The sequence below is a fragment of the Myxocyprinus asiaticus genome, chromosome 30, assembly GCF_019703515.2.
Source record: "Myxocyprinus asiaticus isolate MX2 ecotype Aquarium Trade chromosome 30, UBuf_Myxa_2, whole genome shotgun sequence".
Lineage (NCBI taxonomy): Eukaryota > Metazoa > Chordata > Actinopteri > Cypriniformes > Catostomidae > Myxocyprinus > Myxocyprinus asiaticus.
The window spans coordinates 32608382-32632509 of record NC_059373.1 but is presented as its reverse complement, the minus strand read 5'-3'; the positions used below and the strand labels follow the sequence as shown (position 1 = coordinate 32632509).

Here is a 24128-nt window from a genome sequence, read left to right as displayed (position 1 = left end):
ATTACTTAACTTTTAGACTCATACACTAAAAACTGCTGTGGCCCTCTTGCATTGTTGTGTTTTGTTTCTGTCTCTGTTCTGTTTCTTGTGTTGTCCATTGCAGGAGTTGATGTCTGAGTGCTTGATTGTGAACACCGGCACGCACGTGCTTCTAAATACATAAACTCCCTGCGGGAAAACGCACGTTTGTTTGGACGGGGAGACTAGTCTCATGGTACACGCTACACGCTGGTTCTAAGAGGGCGGACCCAGACTGGCTTAAACAATCTTTGGAAATGAGTTTTGTTATAATAAACTGCTGAATGCGAAAGTGTCTCTGCCTGTTGCCCCTTTATTTTTTGTTGCGGCCTGACTCAGGTTTGTAACACAGCTTTGGTCTTTGGTTCTTCTAATTTTTCTTTAAAAAAGTCAAAACAGAACTGTCATAAACTCGTTGCAGGCACTTTTGCAATCTTATTTTTAATGTACAAATTTTTAACATACTAATGCATCCCATTCAAAGCTGGATGTGGGATATTCCGACTTGATATCTCCGATCTCTGACCATAAAGGCATTCTACTGCACAAAGCTTGGAAGATGCAAACAAAACTCCAATGCTCCTATTAGCTTCGATTGTCACTAGAGATGTCTCCTAGCAACCAAATTGATAAATGATGCTGCAGTGCTAGCATTTGTTGAACAGGTGTATAATTATAAAAATGTATAATTTACCATGTTTTGAACTCGTGTCTCAGCAACTATTTGCTTAACGGGTTTTATTACCATGGCACACTTTGGCACTTTGACTCATTTATTGATAGTATTCAATAAAAGTGAATGTTTGTCATTAATTATGTAAATCACTGTGACAGGTTTTTTAGGAAACGGAAAGCCAGGTAAACAGTCAATGTAAATCTTTTATTTACAATGCCTTTCAGCATTCTACACAAATGTTTGCTTTTCAGCTCAACAATCACACACACAAAAGACTGCTGCGTGTGTTGCTCTCTCTCTCCTCCGGTGGTCTGTATTGCCCTTTTATCCCTCTCCACACTCACTGCAAACACAAAACAGCTGTTAGAGGTGATTTCCCACAGGTGTCAATCCTTACCATTCTGTCTCTCCCGGCCTCCCTCTCTGCAAGCGTTTCTCAGCCATGCCCCCATCACCACATACCCCCATCGTCCGACTCAGTCCAGGGAGCCATCCGGCCTGTCACTTACTCTACCCCCCCCATTTCTGTAGAGGAAATCCGCATCAGCCATCTGCGTCCCCAGCCTGTGAACCACCTCGAACTTAAAACACTAGAGAGCTAGATACCAATGGGTGATCCATGCATTGGTATCCTTCATGCGATGGAGCCAGCGGAGGGGTGTGTGGTCCGAACAGAGGGTGAAAGCATGTCCCAATAGATAGTACCGGAGGGTGAGGACCGCCCACTTGATGGCCAAACAGTCCTTTTCAATGGTGCTGTACTTAGTCTCTCTCTGCGAGAGCTTGTGACTAATGTACAGCACAAGACGCCCCTCCCCCTCAACCATCTAGGATAGTACTGCTCCCAACCCCCTGTCCAATGCATCCATCTGCAAGATAAAAGGGAGAGACAAATCAGGAGACTGCAATAATGGCCCGCCGCAGAGTGCAGCTTTCACCATCGGATTATAATGAGCCATCTGGAATAACATTTCCTGGCGGCTCTTCAGCACTAACAACTGGGTTGTATCCTCCTTTGTTTGAGCATCCTGCATCACTCGATACAACCGATCTTTAATAATTGAAAAATACAGATATGCGATTGAATGTCTGGCTGGAGGTGTTGACCATCAATCACTTTCACTTGATCAAAGGCGTGTCTAAGGGTCTTGTCTCACGTCTGCTCCAGAGGGAAATCTCCTGCCAGGAATCCTCTAAGGGCTGAGGAAGCTGAGACTTCCCCTTCCTTTACATCCTCCTGACGTGGAGTTGACATAGACGGCCCTGGCTCAGCCTCCCCAGCCAGCAAGTCACACACCACATACCGATACACTTTGTTGCAGGCCCCATCCACACACATTCCCCTTTTTTTTCTCTCCCCTTTTTTCTTCAATATGGAATGTCCAATTCCCAATGCACTCTAAGTCCCTGTGGTGGCGTAATGACTCGCCTCAATCCGGGTGTCAAAGGAGGAATCTCAGTTGCCTCCACATCTGAGACAGTCAATCCTTGCATCTTATCACTTGGCTTGTTGAACGCGTTACCACAGAGACATAGCACATATGGAGGCTTCATGCTATTTTCCACGGCATCCGCTCACAACTCACCGTGCACTCCACCGAGAGCGAGAACCACATTATAGTGACCACAGGGAAGTTACCCCAAGTGAAGCTACCCTCCCTAGCAACCGGGCCAATTTAGTTGCTTAGGAGACCTGGCTGGAGTCACTCAGCACGCCCTGGATTCGAACTTGCGACTCCAGGGGTGGTAGTCAGCATCAACCGTTTACTCGCTGAGCTACCCAGGCCCCACATTCCCCTTAATAAGGTAGTAAATGCTGGCCAATTCATTCCCAAGATTAGTGGATGGGTGAGGTGGGAATTAACTGCTGCCTCGACACTATGTTTTTGTCCCCAAATTTGAATAGTGACTGTCACTACAGGGTAATTTTGGATCCCCATGCACACACCTTACCTTCACCCACCGGCTTGTATCCAAAGCCTCGGACTGAACCAAGCTTTGGTGAATGTAGGTTTGATTACAACCTTAATCCACCAGGTTTGATTACAACCTGAATCCACCGAGTTTCCGGGAAATAGGATCAGGATAAGGGAAGGAGAGGGGGAGGGAGGAGAGAGAGAGAGAGAAGAATAGGGCTTGCCGGCCCCCAAATATGCCGTCATATGGTCCTCAGCCAGCTGGACCGCCTCATCCAGAGATGCCGGGCAGTGGCACTGGACCCATTCAACCATTCCCTTTGGTAGCTGGGCAATGAACTGCTCCAGTACCACCAGATCGAGCACTCCCTCAGTGTCGCGTCCTTCAGCCAGCAGCCACCTTTGGCAGGTGTCACGGAGTTGTTGAGCAAATGCGAACGGGCGGCCGAGCTCGCTGAGCATCAGCAAATGGAAGTGTTGGCATTGTTGCTCTGGTCGACCCGTTGCAGGATGGCTTTCTTCAGGTCTTTGAACACCAGGAGGTTGGCTGCAGGTAGTTGGTGGGCCACGAGTTGGGCTTCCCTGGACAACAGCAGCATGAGGCGGGCCGCACACTGAGTGCTGGGCCAGTTCCATGCTCCCACCGTCTGCTCGAAGAGCTCAAGGAACGCCTCCAGGTTGTCTTGAGGTCCCATCTTCATCAGGGTGATGTGTGGTACAGCCGTACAGTTGAAGTCAGAAGTTTACATACACTTAGGTTGAAGTCATTAAAACTAATTTTTTAACCACTCCACAGATTTAATATTAGCAAACTATAATTTTGGCAAGTCTTTTAGGACATCTACTTCTAATTTTTACAACAATTGTTTACAGATAGATTTTTTCACTTTTAACTGATTTTATCATAATTCTAGTGGGTCAGGAGTTTACATACACTAAGTTAAATGTGCCTTTAAGCAGCTTGGAAAATTCCAGAAAATGATGTCAAGCCTTTAGACAATTAGCCAATTTGCTTCTGATATGAGGTATACTGAATTGGAGGAGTACCTGTGGATGTATTTTAAGGACTATCTTCAAACTCAGAGCCTCTTTGCTTGACATCATTTGAAAATCAAAAGAAATCAGCCAAGACCTCAGAAAAATAACTGTGGACCTACACATGTCTGGTTCATCCTTGGGAGCAATTTCCAAATGCCTGAAGGTACCATGTTCATCTGTACAAACAATAGTATGCAAGTATATACACCATGGGACCACGCAGCCACCATACTACTCAGGAAGGAGACGCATTCTGTCTCCTAGAGTAGAAAGTAGTTTGGTTCGAAAAGTGCAAATCAATCCCAGAACAACAGCAAAGGACCTTGTGAAGATGCTGGAGAAAATAAGTAGACAAGTATCTAGATCCACAGTAAAACGAGCCCTATATCAACATAACCTGTGTAGGATTATCCACGAATGAAGCCATCAAATGAACACAACACCACATTCCACAGATCAGAGAGATCCCCCACCAAGCCATTAGAGAGTCATAAAAATGAATCCATGGCGCCATAATTGCTGAAGGAGACCGTCTCCACCATTCCTGCTTAATCTCAATCTAGAGTTTGTAATGACAGAGATAACCCATATGGACAACCCTTCTTTGTTCCACAAACTTAAACCCTCTGTAAGACCAAATGGCCAAGTAAGACCTTGTGACCTTAAATGCATAAATCCGCAGCCATATCAGGAAATGGAGACTCATGAAGGAATCCATGAATGTTGTACCTTTACTGAGTTTACCCTCTTAAATGTACAGAATGCATTTAAACCTACAATGTACACCATACCTAGCCTTGCTAGATAATTCTAAAAATTACTTTGACCTGTGATTACTTTCATAACTGACAAATGAATGATTATAGCCTGATGTACCTTTTAAAATATGTGTAGTGATTTGTCATCACTTCTAACTAACAAATCAATAAGTATAATCGTTAATCTTGCATCTCATTCTACTAAGAATGATAACTAACCTGATAATATACCCTGACACTCAGGTTTCTCATAATGTGTAATGTTTTATCCATGTTGTAAAACCAATGAATTAACCAGTATGATTGGTAATCAGGGATTTTCATGTTTTGTTACTTACACGTGTAAACTCCGTAAAAGTAATTTTGTTACTTACACGAGCGCCTCACTCTCTGCAAACTAAGCTCGGCTACGCCCCTATCACCACAAACATGTCAGTCCTGACATGTTTGGGTTATTTCATGCAGTACCTGCATCTCTGCAAAATCCGAGTTGAAGATTTCCGCAGTTTCAGTTGGACATATGACTTCAAGTGGCATTCCATTGCACTTTTTCTACAACGTAATAGGAAATTGGAAATACCAACTTTACAAGTTGAATGGAACACAGCGTATGATTTGGGACCAGGGGTCAATGTTTGGCAAGATTTAGCCCATGCTGACAGATGCTGCAACTACACCATTATTCGGAGAAAAAAAATTAAATATGTTTTTCAAAAATTACATATTTTTTAATATGTTGTTCTAATCTCGCTGGCTATTTAGGATAGTCAGTATAGCAATTGGGATGCAAGGACTGACTGATGTATTTGAGTGAAAGATATCTGACAGTGGGCACAAAGCTACTATAGGACATTTATATAAGTTACAGTAACTAAGTATAAGTAACTAACTTAACTTCAAGTATGTACTGTATATGCACTCACAAGTAAATCTCATTCACATTTCTTAGTCCCTAATGCAGTAACTTTATCGCTTTCATGCCTGTTGAACAGATACTGTATCACAGCCTGATAAGTGCTCTTTGGCACTTACTGTACCTATAGCAATACAAGGGGGCATCCACCTTTTGCCCTCTTCCTTAAAAAGTTTAGAAAGGTGATTGACTCAAAATAATTCTTTCTTGAGCCATTTCAAACCTCCTTCACTCTCTCATCACTTCATTTGTTCTCCATCCTTCTTTTACACTTTTCAAAAGGTATTCAATCGCCACCTCTAACAGCATTCAATTGTGGGAAACAGGGCCCCATGGGGCTATGCATGTTATCAGGGTCCTTGTTTCCTGATTTGCCTTCAGGCTGATTGGCGTAAGGCGAGTAAGGTCTGCCTTTTGTTACTCTGCTAGCTCTGAGGCTCAATTATATTCTCTCTTCTGTACAACACACAAAGGGCACTGGCTTTTCACAAGTAACTGTAATGGAGAACCGTTGCTGTGGGTTAATAATGCCTGCACTATAGATTTCTGTAAGTAATAGTAAGGGCCTTTCATCAGCACTACTACCTTGATCCATGCTGGTAACAATGCAACTGGAAGTATAGGTTATTAGCACTCAAGCAATGTGACTTGGCAGCTAGTCATGTCACACTGCTGGAAAAAAGAACATCAAAGTAGTGTAGTGTGTGGTGTTAAAGGAGGGTGTTCAGTTAAAAACAGTAAAAAATGGATAGCTTAATAGTGCTCTCTAAGCCTATAGCTTCTGTTGACGTAGCCACTATGCCATTCATTTCCACTAATAAGGGTGCTCTATGCTACTTCAAGACACATCCAGGAATGCTTTGCTAATTGGTACTTTTCTGTAGTACTTTGAGTTCTAATTAGCAAGAAGCTCGTTCAGAGTGGACAAACCCAACTAGTTCTTTGCGTCACATATCTGAAGCCTAATTAACAAGCTTACTTGAATTTCCACCATCAAAATTATGGTTTTCTCCAGTGTTAAACCATCAGTTACACCACGTTAGCTCAGACTGCAACAGTAGTATAGTGTAGTGCATACGCAAGCATGCCCACCTTGAATGTGGGTTGACCTGCTTCACAAGCTTGAACAGCTTAGCACAGCTATGTTGGTTCAATAGATAGACCAGCATCAAACCAGCATAACCCAGCCTGGACAGGCCTATGGTTCAAGGTTTGGCTGGTTAGCATTGCCCAGTTTCCAGCCCCTGTTAGCATGGCCCAGCTTCTAGCCCCGGTTTTTGGTTTCCAACCCTACACACAACATGTATGGCTCAGGTGTATGACTTCAAAACTTTTGCGGTTTCCATAACAAAAGATGGCAGAATTTAAATCACATACCTACATCATGTGCCAAACGAGCAACTGCCATTAAAATGAATGGCAATGCTAATTCTTCAGGATTTATAGACATCCTTGGGACCAGCATGGAAATTTATGCTGGTCTGCTGTTTTTGTTTTTTTAGCAGGGTGGTGGAGCACAATCACACAATGTGACTAAAACGTTTAAACTTTTGGTCACTCACCAATATAATACCCACATTTGATGGTGACATCTCTCCAGGGTAGCACGGTGGTGTGCATATTATGACTGAGAGTTCAAAATGCTTGTCATACTGTATTTTAGGTTACACAGCTCGTATTGAAATAGTTCCTAATGAAATGTTGCCGCCTTTTGATCCAGAGTCATTCTGTGTCGCATATGCATATCTCATCCTTTCCAGATCACTTAGCCCATCCAAGTTATTAAGTTATTAAGTCATGTCGAGCAAACAGCCTGGATGACTCACAGGGAGCCACAGTACATTTACTCCTGCATGGAACACCCAATCTTTCATCTTGCAGTCAGCATTTATAAAAAATGGCTAAACAATGGATGTATTTGCCATCTTGTTGAGTGGTTGAGTGTTGGTGACTTTGCTGATTGCACCTCACAAGGCTGTTTAAATCGGATTCATTTTATGGATGCATAGGCAGACAAAAATAGTGCCAATTGTCATAATTACGCCAAGACATGCATTTATGTTGAGTCTGTGCCACAGTTATTAGCCAGACTCATGTGTTAAGCTGAGTTCAAGTAACTAATGAATGATTCAGTGCGCAGAACAGCTTGCACACCAAAATTCATGAATTATTGTGCAAATGACTGGAAAAAAATGTATACTACACAGTGAATATCTGCATGATTTTGCTGTGTTTTGATTGTAACTATAAGCACTTTATAAGTAATTTCTTTGCCTACATATTGTATTGAAACAAGATGTGTTTTATGCATGGTAAATACTTAATTCTGATTCTAAGTGAATAAGTGAGATAAAAAGTTATATTATAAACCGATGGATGTAGAGGTCAGTGGCTGCAATAGAGCGAAACAGTGACCACTAAGTTCTTAAGTGGCCTTGGTTCCCAAAGTATTTTTTATAATTCATTTTCTCCATAGGGATTTCCAAAAATATGTCAATAAAGAGTTGATCTAAGCCATGAACAGAACCAACCAGCCCCAGATTAATCATTTCAAAATTTTGATTGAAGCAAAAAAGTTTATACAAATTTGAAAAAGACAAAGATACATATGTACTACTGTAGCTTTTATGAGGCAATGAGCTACACAACATATAAAATGATCGTCCCATAGTAAATGATTGTACGTATTAAAATATTATATTTTGAATTTCTGGCAAAATGTTCAAAATATCACAAATATATAAGTAGACTGTAACACTGACACAGGTGGTCACTGTTGAGCTCTTTTACCGTAATTTCTATTTTCATCGTAACAGCAACTTATCTGATTCGTGGATCTAGACTCAGGATATTGGGTAGTGTAGTTTTTACATCAACATTTTTTTAAATGCAGTTGAAATTACACTAACTGTGACACATATATTATCAATTAATAACCCTGGTAGGTTTGTGTGTTACCTCTAAAATTAAATTTCTCTATAGAGAAAAGCCACTGAAGAACAATAGTTGGAGAAGATGTTGAAATTGGAAAGCTATAAAATTACTGCCACTCAAGTCTCACCTGGTCCCATGGACAGATGATCCCACCAAAGAACATGAAGAGGTAACCCATAGCAACCAGACAGCCCCAGATAAGTAGGGAGAAGAGACGGAGAAGCTTTTTGAAGACGGACTCGATGCAGACGAGGATGAAGATGGCGAGGAAAATGGCAAGCGTTGTGGGCACAGTGATGATAAAGGCCATGTGTTCCTCCATGTCCTGTCGCAACAGAAGGACAGTTCATGGATCATTCATTGAGGCATTCACTAGCTGAAGAGAAAGAGAACAGTCTATTGAGAATTGCACTGAAAAAGAACACATGGCAAACAGACATATTTTAGTGAACCACTGAAAGACTGATATCTATGATTCAGCTCCCTTGCACAAACAAAGGCACAAATAATATAATAGAAACCCCGAACTTCTCAGACTCAACTGTCAGACTTGTTTTGAGTTCTATAATATCTACCCAAACTCTGCCATTAGCATCTACTGTAATTTTCCCTCCAAGGGGTCAGGGTTTGGCTGGTTAGTTTCGGCAGTTAACCCTTGTTAACCCTTGTTAACCCTTGCCAGTCCTTGTTTCCTATACCACTTTCTGCCGCTACTGAATCCACAGCAAAACATTTTTTTTGTAAAGACATTTTATGCTCAAAAAGCCCGACCAGTGTTGTTTGATTCATGAGCAAATTTATCTTTTGAACCAGTTCTTTTGAAGAGTATTTAAAAAACTCACAAACTTATGAATTACTGTTTGAATCAGCCTAACATAATCAGTTCGGTTACTAAATCAATATTTGACTCACGTACCAAACTGAAGTTATCATTACTTTCAGAAATGAAGCAAGAGCTATTTTGTATACTTTAACATTTTTAACTAAAACTTAAATCAGTGTTATTACTAACAGGTTGTTAGTAATAACAAAAAACATTTGCAACCATAAGTTTTTGAAATAAATTACATTTTAATTAAAATATACTGTATATTGTTGTATTGTTTATTTTTTTATTAAAATATAATTTATGTATTTGTTTTTAAACTAAATACATAGGCCTAGGCCATGTATAACAAATATGCTGGCACCCACTTTTGAGAAGGTGTTCTGACTGAAAAGTGGAGATCAAGTTCACTCTTGAGAGCATTTCATCTTATCCCAATGGTAATGCTGCTTTTTCAAATCTATGATTATTTTTTATTATTGCCGTAACTTTATTATATTAACAAAAATTGGCATTCAACTACTGCATTAACTATGAATCACCTACAACAGCAGCCTAAAACAATGTCAAAATAGCTATTTGGCCATTGGTTAACATTGGGTACTCCATGTGGCCTAAGTGAGATAAGCTGAAAAGGAAAGTTGTTTCAGAGTTGGAGCAAATTATTAACATAGCATAACATAACATAGCACTGATGAATTGTGCACCAAAAAGTCATGAACTTAAGTAATTAGGAAGATATTAATTAGGGTCAGTTTTGATTTCATGTTGATCTGAAGGGCAAACAAAGTCTGCATATGAAGGATTTTCACACTCCTGCAGCCATTTATATAGTCTCTTTCTACCTGTACCTCTCAGCATCACTCAGTTCTTGACTCACTGTGCTGTGTCTGGTGTGTATACATAATAGTAGGGACTCAGTCTAGACTGACAGTCACAGCACAAAGGAAACAGATTCACAGACTACTACTCCAGACAGAGACAGAAATAGACAGAGCTACTGCTGGAGCATACAGTCAGAATTTGAACAACTATTTTATTTATGCAGATTATATTTAAGATGGCTCATGACGTATGCCATGGTGGTTTTATTGCAGTTTGAATTGGACAAAGATGACTTCATCCACAGGTCATCTTTAAGGCTATTCTACTAAAAAATGACAGGACATAGCCACACAATTCAATTAAGTTAATACTTTTTATTTGAGGTGTGTGTGGCATAGGATGGCAGATACTGATAGCATGGTGTGACGTTTTGGTTCTGATGGATGTGTGTGTGTGTGTGTTGTGTGAATGATGAGAGAGAGAGTTGAGCTGGCAAACTCAGAGTAATATAATGCCAGTACCACAGTATGAGTCACCAGCCATTTGAGGAGACACCCCAGGGAGTACTACAGATTCAAGGAAACACTGGCACGCAGATTGAATCTCAATGAACTCTTGGGGAACACACCCTCTCTCTCTCCATCAAAACACAGATAGATAAGTGCTCACACCTTTTTTACTTTTTCATGCATTGAAATGAGCTCGATTTTGTGATGTGGTGGTGTTTGCCCATGAAAAAGCTGCCATCTGCAGTTGCTAGGGTGTTCTAGGTGCTTATAAGGTAGTTACATACTGGCCCAAGTATACTAGGCTTTTCCACCATCGAGCCAAATGGTTCTGATCACTGTAAGAAACAGTTCCAGTAGCATTTCCACTTGAACATAGTTCAGTATGGTACAGTTATAAACTGGAATTCTAAGCACGGTAAGCTAAGCGTACCCAGGCATGCTTCAGCAATTGTAACGTTCAAACCGATGGTGAAAAAGTGCCTTAGGATATTGTGCAACCTGACCCAAGCCCAATGAGACACGACAAACCGTCAGTTTTGTAATTTCATATAGAGCATTGGTTCTAAATTAATGAAAAAATAAACAGGCCAACATAACTTGCTTCGCACATGCGCTCTCACTCATAGACATGCGCAAAAGAAACCTGTTTTCTGAAACCTGAATCATTCACCTGTGTGTTTTTGTATATGACTGTAATGTTTTAAAATCTTTTTCATATGTAAACATGTGCTGAACAGATGTCTTTGACCGCTGTCTTGCTGTTTCTTCAGCCTCTCGTGAAGGACCGCCACATTTTTTAAACACTGTGTCAAGTTAAAAAGAGCTTACATTTTATAAAAGCATCTCGAGACACCTGCATTCTGTTTCATTCCTTGTGCTCTAACTTTTTTAGCTTAGTTGTCACAAAGATTCGACATTCTGAAGAAGTTTGTGTTGCAAAGAAGTATTCATGTAACTGTTTCACCACTAAGTAAAGTTTCAGCACACGATAAACGGTAACCAATGTTTTTTTTACTTTTACTCTGGTGTGCTGAGGGGCATCGTGCCTTGTTAAAATTGTGTATGTTTAATATTACAATACTGCCAATTGCCTATTTCAGCAATACGTGCTTGGAGAAAAAATTACAAAGTGAGTGAGATTTCTGGTTTGGTTCGGGTAGGCTTTGGGCTTAAAATCTGATGGTACAAGTCTGGCCACATAGTCTCGTGTACTGGTCGGGTTCGAGCTCCATTTTAAGGTCCTTGCAGACCTGTAATTCTGGTCTGAGTTCTAGTTTCTGGTATTCTTTCACCTGTTTTTATCATCCGACAGGCCAAAATCGTAAATCTGATCTCTTAGAAAAGTGAAAGCACACCTCTCCTCAAAAGTCACATGATTTGAGTTATCATCCATGTCCATTGCACAGATGTGTCAAAGGGGTTGGTCAAATCCCTAACCCCATGAAATCAAAATGGGAAATTTGTGGCTTTTAGTCCAAATCTGTTAGTCTTGAATATGCTAGTGTACTCTAAGTAAAAAACAAAAAGCTTTAATCAGATACACACATTTAAAATTTACAGATGTTCTTTTCCTGGAAAACAGACCAAATACATTGATGACTCATTATGCACTACATGTTTTTGTTCAATCAAATGCTGTCCAGAAAGAGAATGGGTTGTGTTTAGAACAGTGGCAGCTCAGCTGTTAAAAATGCTTCTCAAGACACCTGTGTTCTGCTCTATCCATTGCGCTGCAGTTTTTCATTTTTTTGCACAAGAACGTGCTTGTTCTGAAAAGCCTCCAAGTCTTTTAGAAACGCTTTAGCTAATAGTTACATGAATGCTACACATACTGAAGAAAATAAAATAAAAAAATACTTCTCTCAATGTCATCAGAATTTAATGGTTTGGTGTTATTTTTGCAAAAAAAAAATATAATATATATATATATATATATATATATATATATATATATATATATATTACTGTTATTATTTTTTTTAAACTTTTGAGGTTTCCGTGTGTACTCAGAGATAAAATCTTGCAGGCAGAAGCAGAAATTCTTGTTTGACTTACAATGAATTGAAAATGGCAGTGCAATTGAGGAAATCCTTGTTAACAAATTGAAAGTAAAGGTTTAGATTCACTTACTGCGTATACAGTATATCATACTTATTCCGTTTTCCACATTCTATATGTCCATTTTAGTTATAGTACAGTAATACTGTTTTTATATAGTAGAAATGCTGAACTTAATTTTCTTACAATAAATGCAATAATAATAGGACACTGAAGCAGGCAGTCTGTATTGCCATGCAAAGCCACATAGGCACCTTGTACCTTTTTTTATATTGACTTGTTAACACTAACATTGTAATCAAATTTTGTTCACTTAACATAGGAAGTGGCATTGATTTCATTCTTATTCTTGACTGGTAATATTGTTTGACCAAATAATATATGTGATAAATGCAATATAGGATGAGCCTAGAGTATTTGTTGTTTACACTGTACATTAAACACATTAATTAAGATTGCATAGGCCTATATGAGTCTTGTCTCAGACTCTGCCTTTTTTTGGTCTCTGTCTTTACTCCGACTCAGCCTACTCGGATCTGGACTTGTACTCGGATGAGCTGGTCTCCACTACAACACTGTGTGACATAACTAAATCCTAGTGGCTATCTTTTTTTAAAAGACAAGACTTTATATGTCTTGCCAAACATCTTGTTATAGGAAATACTTCAACATGGGAAAGAAAACAGGGCTCATAAAGCCATTTCAATGGGTCTTAATAAGAATGAGCAATATTAATAATAATGATGCTTGCCTCAGCAAACACCACTAACAATGTGCCTCCATCTAATTTACCCTGTTTTCCCTCTTAACGCTGATATTTCAAAGGCAATTATAACTGCTAAATGTCTACATTAAAGTCCAGATAAGAAAGATGCTGATTCATTGCCTACATGATTAACCCTAAAACCCTCATTTTTAGACCCAACACCAGCAGCCCTCCTCTGTCCTGTTCTCCCACTGTCATCACTCTTTCATCCCTCACAGCATGAATCAGACTTGTCTCTGGTCTCTTTCTTTATGCTATCAGGGGCCAGAGCTCATGCAGTCAGTTAATTGTGCTTTTGAGCCCATTTAAGTCCATATAAGTCCATTTTGCAGGAGCCACAAAGGCAGAGAGATGCACACAGGGGGATTCTTTGTTATAGTTATATCCCTTCCATGGCCACTTCCTGTCCATTTGACTGTGCGACGCAGTTTAATATGAGTTTGGGATGGGTTGTTTATAAGTGTGTTTTCTATGGCTTGCAGCAATCAGCGCAACTTGCTGATGGCACAAGAATGTAAAACATGCCACTGGCGGTCAGCAGAATGTAAACTTACACCATGCCCACATCCTCAAGTATTTTCAACTTTAAAAAACAGAAGCACACTTTTATTTATCTCTGTTCACAATGATAGCCCAAAATTAGAAAAGAAAGACGAACAAGGAAATGCTTTCTTGTGATATATTTTGCAATGTGTGAAATTCCATGTCTGTAATTGTGCACCAATAATCTTTCTATCGGTAGTGAAAGATCATGCATTTTTCATGGTTTCATTATTCTTTCATAGTGTTGACACAGAGGACAAGTTTAAATGGCCTTTGATCAGCATCTTTTACAGTTTGCTCATCAGTTCTGCATTTTACTACAGGAGAATGCATACTTTTCAGCCATGGCCTGGTCTAAGTGTACTTTGTACACTCCCCTCATGGTCCAATGAAAAGACAACCCTTTACCCACCCTAAAATTCAAAATGCCAGCCCAAAGACCGCATCTTAGTTCTGGCCCTGCTTTCACCCAGATTTAAAGGAACTGTTCACCCCATAATTGAAATTCTGTCAATCCAAACCTGTCTGACTTTCTTTCTTCCATGGAACAAATGAAGAAACTCAACTTAACTTAGCCAAGCAAAAGCCAAAATAAATTTTTAAAAATGCTGTGGAGGGCGTCAATGAGTGCACAGATCTCTTTGCTTAACTGAATTCAATAAAGGGACTATGAGTGAATCATAATGATCGAATAAGCTGTGAAGCTTATATCAGTGTGACGCCGTTGTCTCCATAACTCACCTAATGGATCAACCTGTATGTCTGCTCCATCCCACTCCATATTATCATATTTCTGCAGGAGATACAGAAAAACAAGACAAAAATATAGCCGCAAGCGACTATTGTCGGGGGCCAAGCACATATGGTGAGATGACCAAAACAAACAAATTTGACAGAAAAGATCCTGTGGATGCTGTGGACAGCTATTTTGAAATTTCACCTGCTTTGAGCACAGTTGCAAAAATAGGATTGTCTTACGTTATAGCGCCCCCTAGCATCAAAAATGAAAGAAACTTCCTCAGAGTGTTCTCTTGTCCATGTGTACAAATTCTGTTAAGTTTGAAAATTGCACTCACAAGATACAGGCTAATTAGTCATAACAGGCCACACCAAAAACATATTTGCTTATATCTTTGGAACGATTCGACACAGCAAAATTCTTTTGATAACTTTTTGTCAGGAGGGTATGTAGATGATATATACCAAGTTTCGTGAGAATCGGGCAAACAGCCTAGAACAAGTTCGAAAAAGTAGGTTTTTTGAATAAATCGAAATTGTAAAAAAAGTTTATTTAAAGTGACCATATCATTGTGGGGCACTGGTGGATTCAGAGAAGCTACAAATTTGTATTGTAGCTTATATGGTTCTGGAGTTATGAACAAAAACGCGAATTAGCTAATTATACTGCCACCATGTGGCTGATTGTCACAAAATTTGATATGCGGCTTCGAGTTGACACCCTGCTTGTGTATAGTAATTTCCATAACCCTCGGCCATTCCCAATATGAGTTATAAGGTGCTGAAACATGGATTGTGTCTCCATCTTCTGATTGGCATCATCAGCAGGTGGGTGTGTCTTTAAGACCAAGCCTATACAATCTAGAGGGGGTCCAGTAGAATTTATGTAAAATCTTGAATGGCATAAGGCGCACCCTTGCATCTCTAGATGCAGACTTGACATTTTTTAGATTCCTAGCCCACACTCCCACCTCCAATACCAAGTTTGAATCTTTCTCCCATAATCTCTTGAGAGAAGTTGAAGCTCTGTCCCTCAGACTCTGAATTAGCAGGGAGTAATACACTGATGCGTCATGACCTTTTCCAAAAGCAGTAATCACCACTCCCAGAGTATCTGCCACTTTAGGGGGGTGTATGCTACTCCCAAAAACAGTACAGAGCAGGTGGCACAGCTGTAAATACCCAAAGAACTGAGATCTGGGAATCCCAAAATGATTAACCAAATTTTCAAAGGATCTCCACACTCCACTCTCATATAGGTCACCATGTGTATTAACCTCCCTCAAAATCCACTCTGACCAGCAGAAAGGGGACTTATTAATACATCATTTTGAATTCAGCCATATGTTTGAGGCAACATTTAAATAAATGTCAGAATTAAACACTCTGGACACTTTTGTCCATAAAGGGCACAAATGCGAGATAACGGTGTATAACTTAACTTCTCTGATTAGTTTGATAGAAAGGCTTTGCAATGTCGAAATAAGGGCAACAGGAGGAGGGCAAGGCTGGACCGTGACTACGCACGAGAGGGATAAGTGCAACAAGATACAGCAGTTCGGGAGAGAGAGAGCTACAGGCTGCCCTGTATGCATTTACGTTTGTGTGTCTTTGTGTTTAAGTTTATTAAAAACATTACTTTGATGCTTCGTCCAGTTTCCGCCTCCTCCTTTCCACTGAACCCTGTTACATTGGTGCCGAAGCCCGGGAAGGAGGAGGGATGCGCTGTCGTATAGTCCTCGCCACTACCATCCACCCCAAAGGAGCAGCCGCGGCCATTCACCGGGGGATGGAGGAGTTACTACCAGCCACCTGGAGTGGTGGGGCCACTGCCAGGGATGGAGGGGCTCACTGCCGGCTGGCAAAACATGGAGGGGCGTTCAATCCACCAGGGGTTGGAGGACTGGCTCCAGTCCACCCGGGGAGGCGCAGCTGTTGTCCACCAGAGGGTGGAAGAGTGATTGAGGACCAGGTGACAGCGTGTCTGGGAACCGGCGAGTAAATTTTTCATCTCTCTCCTCTCTCTCTCTCTCTCTGTCGCTCCGCGTTAGCCTTTCCCTCTCCTCTTTTTGTTGTTTTGTTTTTCCCTCCTAAATGTTGATTCTGTGAATATATGTTTTGCTTTTCTTTGTTAATTGAATGAATCAATAAAATCTGTTAATTAGAAAAAAAATGGCTGAAAACAATTATAGACGTAAATGAAATCAGAAAAGGCTTTACCCAAGGAATTGGGGGGGGTCTCCATGACTTACAGTCTCTGATGCCCAGACACTTTTAGGGCAGAAAAAAAAGAAGAAAAAAAAAGAAAATCAGTACAATTACAATAAGGTCCCTGCAACTTTGCTGCTTGGCCCCCTAATAAGAAAAAGAAGAAAATCAGGACAATTACAATACGATTCCAGCAGCTTCGCCGCTTGGCCCCCTAAATACTGAGTAGAGAAACTTTTTGCAGTGTACGCAAATGACCCTGGAGCTCTTAAATGCTAGGAATGTGTGCATGTGCTTGTTTGTGTTTGTGGTTGTATTTGAGCAGTAAGGATGTGGGTTTGTGGCTCTTGGCCAAATAGCCTGTTCCAAGATTCAGCTCTCAGTGTAATTTGAACAGGGTAGAATTGGGGGGAGTGCAGTCATTAGAAACCTAATCTTGAAGCTCATAAAAGGCTCATCAACAGGCTGGGAGGAAATCTTTGTGTGTTAGCAGTTAAGATTCTTAATTACAAAGTACTTATTGACTATGGCAAGCATCACTACTGCCATTGCACATACTCACAGTAAAAATTGAGGCACTCAAAATTGGGGGTTCCTTATATGATCTTTAGCTGAAATCGGTCTGTGCTTACGGAAATGCAAAACACTGCCCCCAGTGGTCAAAGCGGTGAGTGTTGTGGGGCTTATTGGCATGCCTGAGCTCCATTTTCCGGGTGAAATGTCCATGGAGGGGCGTCAAAAGCGAGTAGTGAAGCAAGTTTTTTTAGCTGTACAGGATGAAATACAGTGAAGAGGAATGCATATTTCATAAACTCCCCACCAACGCCCCAAATGAAAACCTAACCATCAGTGGAGTAAAAATGTAATGTTAGGAAAAAAATGTACCTCCAAATTACACTTGTCACTGATTATGCAAAAGTGATGACTTCCTGGTTTCAGATCCTTTCTCTTATAATGGGATTACTGAAAAAAAAGAAAAAAAAAAAAAGAAAAAGAAAAAGAATGGTCGTGTTGGGAGCATCAGGGCTCTGTTCAACGTCTGTGTCAAGCTCCACTATGCCCTCTACATGACAAGCTTTCAAAGCAGGAGGTGTGCAAAATAAACACTGAAAAATTGTATTTAGAGAAAAGTGGATGTTCTTGGAGAATTTTAATTAGTTAAAAGAACTGAGGTATCTGGATGCTAGGAAACATAAGGTAAACATTTAGGAATGAAAAGAAATTCTGAAACATTCAATTTGTTGAATGTTGATTGTACTCTAAAAGACATCATTAGTGAGTTAGAAATGTTGGTGTTAAGTTGGATTTGTAATTGACCCTTCGCTAGGCTCCGCCCCCCTTAGCTAGGGTTGCTTGCTCTGACAAGCTCTGCAGAACTCCCCATTGGAATGAATGGGAGATTGCCATGAATGACACGTTTTTTGGCCAAATATTCTAATAAATGGAATGGATATTTTTACGTGGGCTGGTATGAAGAGTGACATTGTATTGCATATGTATCTGAAGTTTTTTGTAAAAGAAATTGTTAAATTACACAGTAATTTGATTAAAAACTGTGAAGACTGTGAATCAGAATCAAGACAAATGATTATTACAGTCACTTGAAAAGAGAAAAACTTAATTTAATAGTGATTACACATCTAATAACATTAGTGTAAGTGAACAGAACATTTTGATGATGTGAACTGTTTATTACTATCACTTTTACTATGACTTGAATCAATACATAAATGCTTAATGTTCAGTTATTAGATTTAATTTACCTTGGAGTAAATGTAGGTGTCGTTGCAGATGTTATATGTTCATGTTGGGAATGAGAACTGACACAGTTTAATCCAAAACATGCTCTTCTCCGGATTTATTTAAAGATTTTTATTTTTTTTTAAAGAAAGAAATACACTGCTTGTATCCTCTCTATGTAACTCGTGTCACTATTGCAAATGGCCCGGAAACAACGTGTTTACATTTTTATTTTTTTTATCCCGCTTAGAAGTACTCAAACACACATTACTTCCATAGACTGTCATTGGAAAATCGCAAACGTGTGTCAGAGTAATGGTGGCAGGGCAACAGTTGCTAAAACAGGATTGGTCAGAAGCGTTTTTAAGGCGGGGGATAGTGAAGGGTCAATTGCAAATACAGACTTTGTATATTTGCAAATTGTCTGGTAATTATTGGCTGACACTTCAAAAGGCAATGGGATCAAAGTTTAAATTGTTTGTACTTTGAGCACTGCATTACAACACTTGAGAGAAGTGCAATATGGTGCCGAGGGTAACGCTGGTGCTTCATTCAGTAGACAATGTATTCGGCAATCCTGACGTGAGTCATGTAGAAGCCTATTAAGATTCTCAGAGAAAAGACAGAGTGGCTGGACGATCTTCAGAGGGTTTTCCTGGTGTGGCAACATAGGAACCCCACATGGTACCTTGAGTATCTTTTCATTTTTACTGTGGCAAGATTTTTTAAAACCCCTAAAGCCTACAGTTTTTATTTTGCTTCATTTGTGCTACAGACATGATGATACATCACATAATGCAGCTTGTAGAGGAGAGGTTTCCTATTACTCTTCTAAGCAATCAGACTTTTCAGGCAAAAAAAACCCTACTCAGAACATTAGCAATTGCATCGGAGCACCTTAGCATCGTGCACAGGTATGCACCACGGTTTTCTTCTGAAAATGTAAAAATCTAGTTTTTAGGTTAAAGCATTACCATGCACCCCCTGCTCAGAGTCAGAGAGATCTACAATATTTTTAGCAGGCTCTAATGTAAATTTAAGTTGTGCTAAGTGAAATGTACCAACATCCTGAGTTGAAATTGTGTGCAATGGCCATGTCTTCCTCTTAACACTTCAGTGGACAATGTTTTCCTGTACATTTAAAAACAAAACAACTTTAATTAACTAACACACCATTGCTTGCACCTGATTAATGTGGCTTTCAAAATGATATGAACTTTTGTTCTTGTTTTTAACCGCTTTATCGCACGATTCCACCAGCACTCCATCCATCTTTAATCTCTAAGGACAATGCAGCAACAATCATTAGAAAGATTTGCTGTGAAAAAACAAGATAAGCGTTCAAAGAGGTCAAAGAGGTCTGGAGTAAATCGAAAGAGATGACGACGATAACGACGATAAAGCAAAGTTTGTCTTCTGTGACATTTTTTGGCTCCTTTAACTGGTCTATGTAAAACTGCTGCTGTTTCCAAGATAAGAGCCTCAGCACACACACACACACACATGTTGGTGCGGCTCTCCTTATGAGGACTCTCCATAGACATAATTATTTTTATACTGTACAAACTATAGATTAGATCTCCTAACCCTAAACCTAACCCCCACAAAAAACTTTCTGCATTTTTACATTTTCAAAAAAACATTGTTTAGTATGTTTTTTAAGCAATTTTAATTATGGGGACACTAGAAATGTCCACATAAACCACATTTATAGCATAATACCCTTGTAATTACCAGTTTGTGACCTAAAAAAAGGTCCTCGTAAACCACCCAAACCAGCTCACACACACACACACACACACACACACACACTTACTAAGCTTTCTAAATGAGGACATACCAAAGACTTCTACTTTTTTTTTAAATATATATAAAGAAATCTATCATTTTTAAAACAATAATAATAATAAAAACAAATTACTCGTTTTATTTATGAGGACATCCCAAAATATCCAAATAGGTAATTTTTGTCCAATTTAGCTCACTTTTGTGGACAACGTTGTTCCCATTCTAAAGCTATACACACATACTCTATTGTTTTTAAAAATCTGGTCTCAAAATCATGTTACTATAACTACATTTTTGCAAAATAGTTTTACATGGCTTGCTGTACTGTATGTATTGCAGCAGTTTGCAGGTTAAGTAAACACTAGAGGCACAACAGCAACAATGACTTTTATTTCCTTTCACACAAATCACAATTAAAACGGCACATTGTCAGTTCATAAATATACTTTTCACCCTGTTCACCTCACATAATGCTATCTTATGGCATCAAAGCAATTTTACTGTAGTTCATGACCTGTAAGGTTTACGTTTGCATTGCATTACCAACTATATATATATATAAAACTATTTATAAGTTGATCAAATTGCGCAATATCTCGACTGATAGAGTGTTGCGCTTGCTATGGAAAAAACGGGATACGAGTTCTGAAGAGCACACAAGTCGACACGTGAGACAAAAGTGTCGTAGAAGCACCACAAAATGATGTGGTTGCTTCAGCAATTGTGTATTCATCTCACACTTGCTTTTTATGACACTGTCGGTTAGGTTTAAGATTTAGAGTAGGAAGGTCGTTTTTGTTGATTTTAAACTGAATAGAGCAATAACCTTAAAAACCTCATCTGTTTTTCATCTCGCATTGCTTTTTGTGACACTATTGGTTAGGTTATCTGTTTGGGAGAAAATGTAACTTGCTTTATTTTTAACAACACTTTTGTGTGGACATTTCACCTCGGAACTGCCATGATATGTGTAAGAACCCACATAATATCACTTTGCTAAAATGTCACCACAAGTTTTTTCATAAGATCAGGCTAGTTTTTAAATGAAGCTAATTAAAACTAAATACTAATCCTAACACTAACTGTAAAATAAAATGCTTTGCATTTTCAGAATAATATTATATATATATATATATATAAAAAAATTTTCCTTTTAGAACATCCCCAGAAATCCCCAAAGGGAGGTTTTGTGAGGTTTAGTTCTGGGGACAGTTTTGTCCACAACGTTTGATCGAGTAAATCCCCCCCCCACACACACTCACACACTCACACACTCACACACAGGGTTCGTGTAAATTAGGACTACTCTACTTTATTCACACCCACCTTACTTGTCTCGTAAATTTTTAAACACACTCATAATCCAAGTGCACCGACAGCAATAATCTACAAGCCCGTTACACACAAACACAGACAACAGAGCATCTGGTGAGAGAGAGAGAGAGCAAGAAAGGGTGAAACGACAGATGCAAATGCGAGAGGTTGCAGAAGTGTTGCTCTCAAAAACAGCTCTCTCTTACCAGAGAGATTTACACAATCTGCCACAGAGAGAAAACGAGACAGAGAGAGACTGCGCTCCACACATGAGTAAAATACACTCTCATAGACAGAAACCTTTTCCTGCATCCATACCACAAACTGTGGAAAGAGAAAGAAAGAGAGAGAGAGAGAGAGGAAAATGAACAGTTTCTCAAAATAGGAACAAAACAAATACACCTTAAAGGAATAGTTCACCCAAAAATGAAAATTCTGTCATCATTTACTCACCATCATGTCTTTTGAAACATGTATGACTGTATTTCTTCTGTGGAATACAAAAGGAGTTACTTCTAGCAGAATGTCCAAGCTGCTCTTTTCCATACAGCAGTTAAGCAAGATTTTCAATTTAACAATAAATTCAACAAATCCAATTACATTTCACCTGTTCCTCCCACAAAGCTATCGTATTGCTTCAGAAGACTTGAAATATAGCGCACAAGTCAAATGAACTACTTTTATGATGCTATCATTGTGCTTTTTTGTCCTTTTTGGAGCATTAACAGCACAAGTCCCCATCCCTGTAATTGTATAGACTATGGTGTTTCATGGATGATTGAAAGTCATTCAGGTTTGGAACAACATAAGGGCTTGTAAATGATGACAGAACTTTCATTTTTAGTGATCTTTGAGCAAGATGACATGCTGTGATCTAATTGTGATCCAATGCATGGAAAAAAGGCATAGAAGAGTACTGTACAAAAAGAGATGGATTAAAAAAAACAAAAAACAAAAACAGACTCTCACCAGTCCAGAGGCAAAAAACACAGCGAGTAGAGCCAGGCATGCTCCCATGACAATGAGCAACAGGAACACGATGAGAGGATGCTGCTGGCTCATACGGTAGTAGGACTCATACACCCAGTCTGGAGACTTTAGCCCCCTGGATGATGCCACCATGTCTTCTTGACCCTCCAGCAGGTAAGCTCTCTGCGTCCGGAACATGGGGTCCAACTGGACGCCGGCGCTCCCCCCCGAGCCTTCGTCTTCCTCTTCTTCCTCCTGCTGCCGTTCCGGCTCGTCCTCTTCTGTAAGAGTGCTCAGCTGAGGCGGGTGGGATAGACGTGTCCCGTGCCAGGGCAGGAGAGAGAGCGCTGCTGCACGCAGCATTCTCCAGCCAACATGATGAACTGAGCAGCAGAGAGAGACTGAAGCACACACAAGAGTACGTGTGAGAGGAGGAGGAGAGAGAGAGGTAGAGCGCGAGTGTTTGTTTGACAGCGAGGGAGAGCGTAAGCTCTCTAAATTGACTTCATGGTGTGTGTCAGAGAGAGAGGAAGAGAAAGTCTTCAAAAGAATGAGGATGGAAAGGAGAGAAGAGGAAAAGGGAGGAGAGAGGAAAGGGAGTGGTGGTGTTGACGGGGAGTTGCAGTCATAGTGGTATGTGCTATGCAGCCGTGGCAGGTTAAATGATATGGAGTTAATTACCCAGAGGTAATGTTTACTGTTCAGACATTGCCATTTCATAGCTCAGGAGACTTCATGGAGTTCTCTGTTTTGTGTAATTAAAGTGCCAACTTCATCTTCAACAGATGATTGTTGACATACGGAAAGAGTATAGAGCTATAAAATTGATGTGGATAGCTTTGTCAGATAATTTGATAAGACATTTTTGATTGCATATTTAAATCTCTGACTTTAGATCATAGACTTTGGTCTCTCGGCACATCTGAAGACAGTTTTTGATATTGTCGAGATATCTTCTGAAACTCTAGAGACATGAGATTTCTAGGGTCTTTTTCTCAGGATAAATATCTGTGAAGACAAATAATTGCTGTCTAGAAGAAATAATTGAGATATAGTGTTGGGTAAGTTACTCAAAAAAATATACAAAAAAATAAAAAATAACCCACTACAAATGATGAATTACTTCTATAATATTATAATCAGATTATTTAAGTGATTATTTGATAACTTAATGAAAAATATAATCACATTACCAGTTACTTTTAAAGGGATAGTTTACCCAAAAATGAAAATTCTCTCATCATTTACTCACCCTAATGCCATCCCAGATGTGCTGTACATCTTTCTTTCTTTAACAGAACACAAGCAAAGGTGTTTAGAAAAATATCTCTGTTGGTCCATACAATGCAAGTGAATGGTAATCAGACATTTGTAATTCCAAAAATCACGTAAAGGAAACGTAAAAGTAATCCATACGACTCCAGTGGTTAAATCCATATCTTCAGAAGCAATATAATAGGTGTGGTTGAGAAACTGAACAATATTTAAGTTCTTTTTTTACTCTAAATTTGCACTTTTACTTTCACTTTCAGATGTGAAAGTGAAACTAAACATGTGAAAGTGAAACTAAACAGGCACTACATGTGACTTT

General features: G+C 39.6%; 1 protein-coding gene across 10 annotated transcripts in view; it reads right to left on the bottom strand.

Annotated features, from left to right (window-relative positions):
- LOC127421050 (adenylate cyclase type 2-like) overlaps window positions 1–23083 on the bottom strand; it is an 88666-nt gene extending 65583 nt beyond the window's left edge. For 2 of the 10 annotated variants that reach the window (XM_051663763.1, XM_051663764.1), the window contains exons 1-2: window positions 22538–23080; window positions 8381–8578 (exon numbers count right to left, since the gene is read on the bottom strand). In XM_051663763.1, coding sequence (XP_051519723.1) covers window positions 8381–8578; window positions 22538–22900 — 561 coding nt within the window. In that variant the 5' untranslated portion in view covers window positions 22901–23080. Of the gene's footprint in view, window positions 1–1091; window positions 1508–8380; window positions 8630–16157; window positions 16342–17288; window positions 17306–17611; window positions 17690–22537 lie in introns of those variants that run through there. The other 8 variants (XM_051663769.1, XM_051663772.1, XM_051663771.1 and 5 more) reach the window with 8 other exon arrangements.
- Between the last annotated feature and the right edge of the window lie 1045 nt (window positions 23084–24128).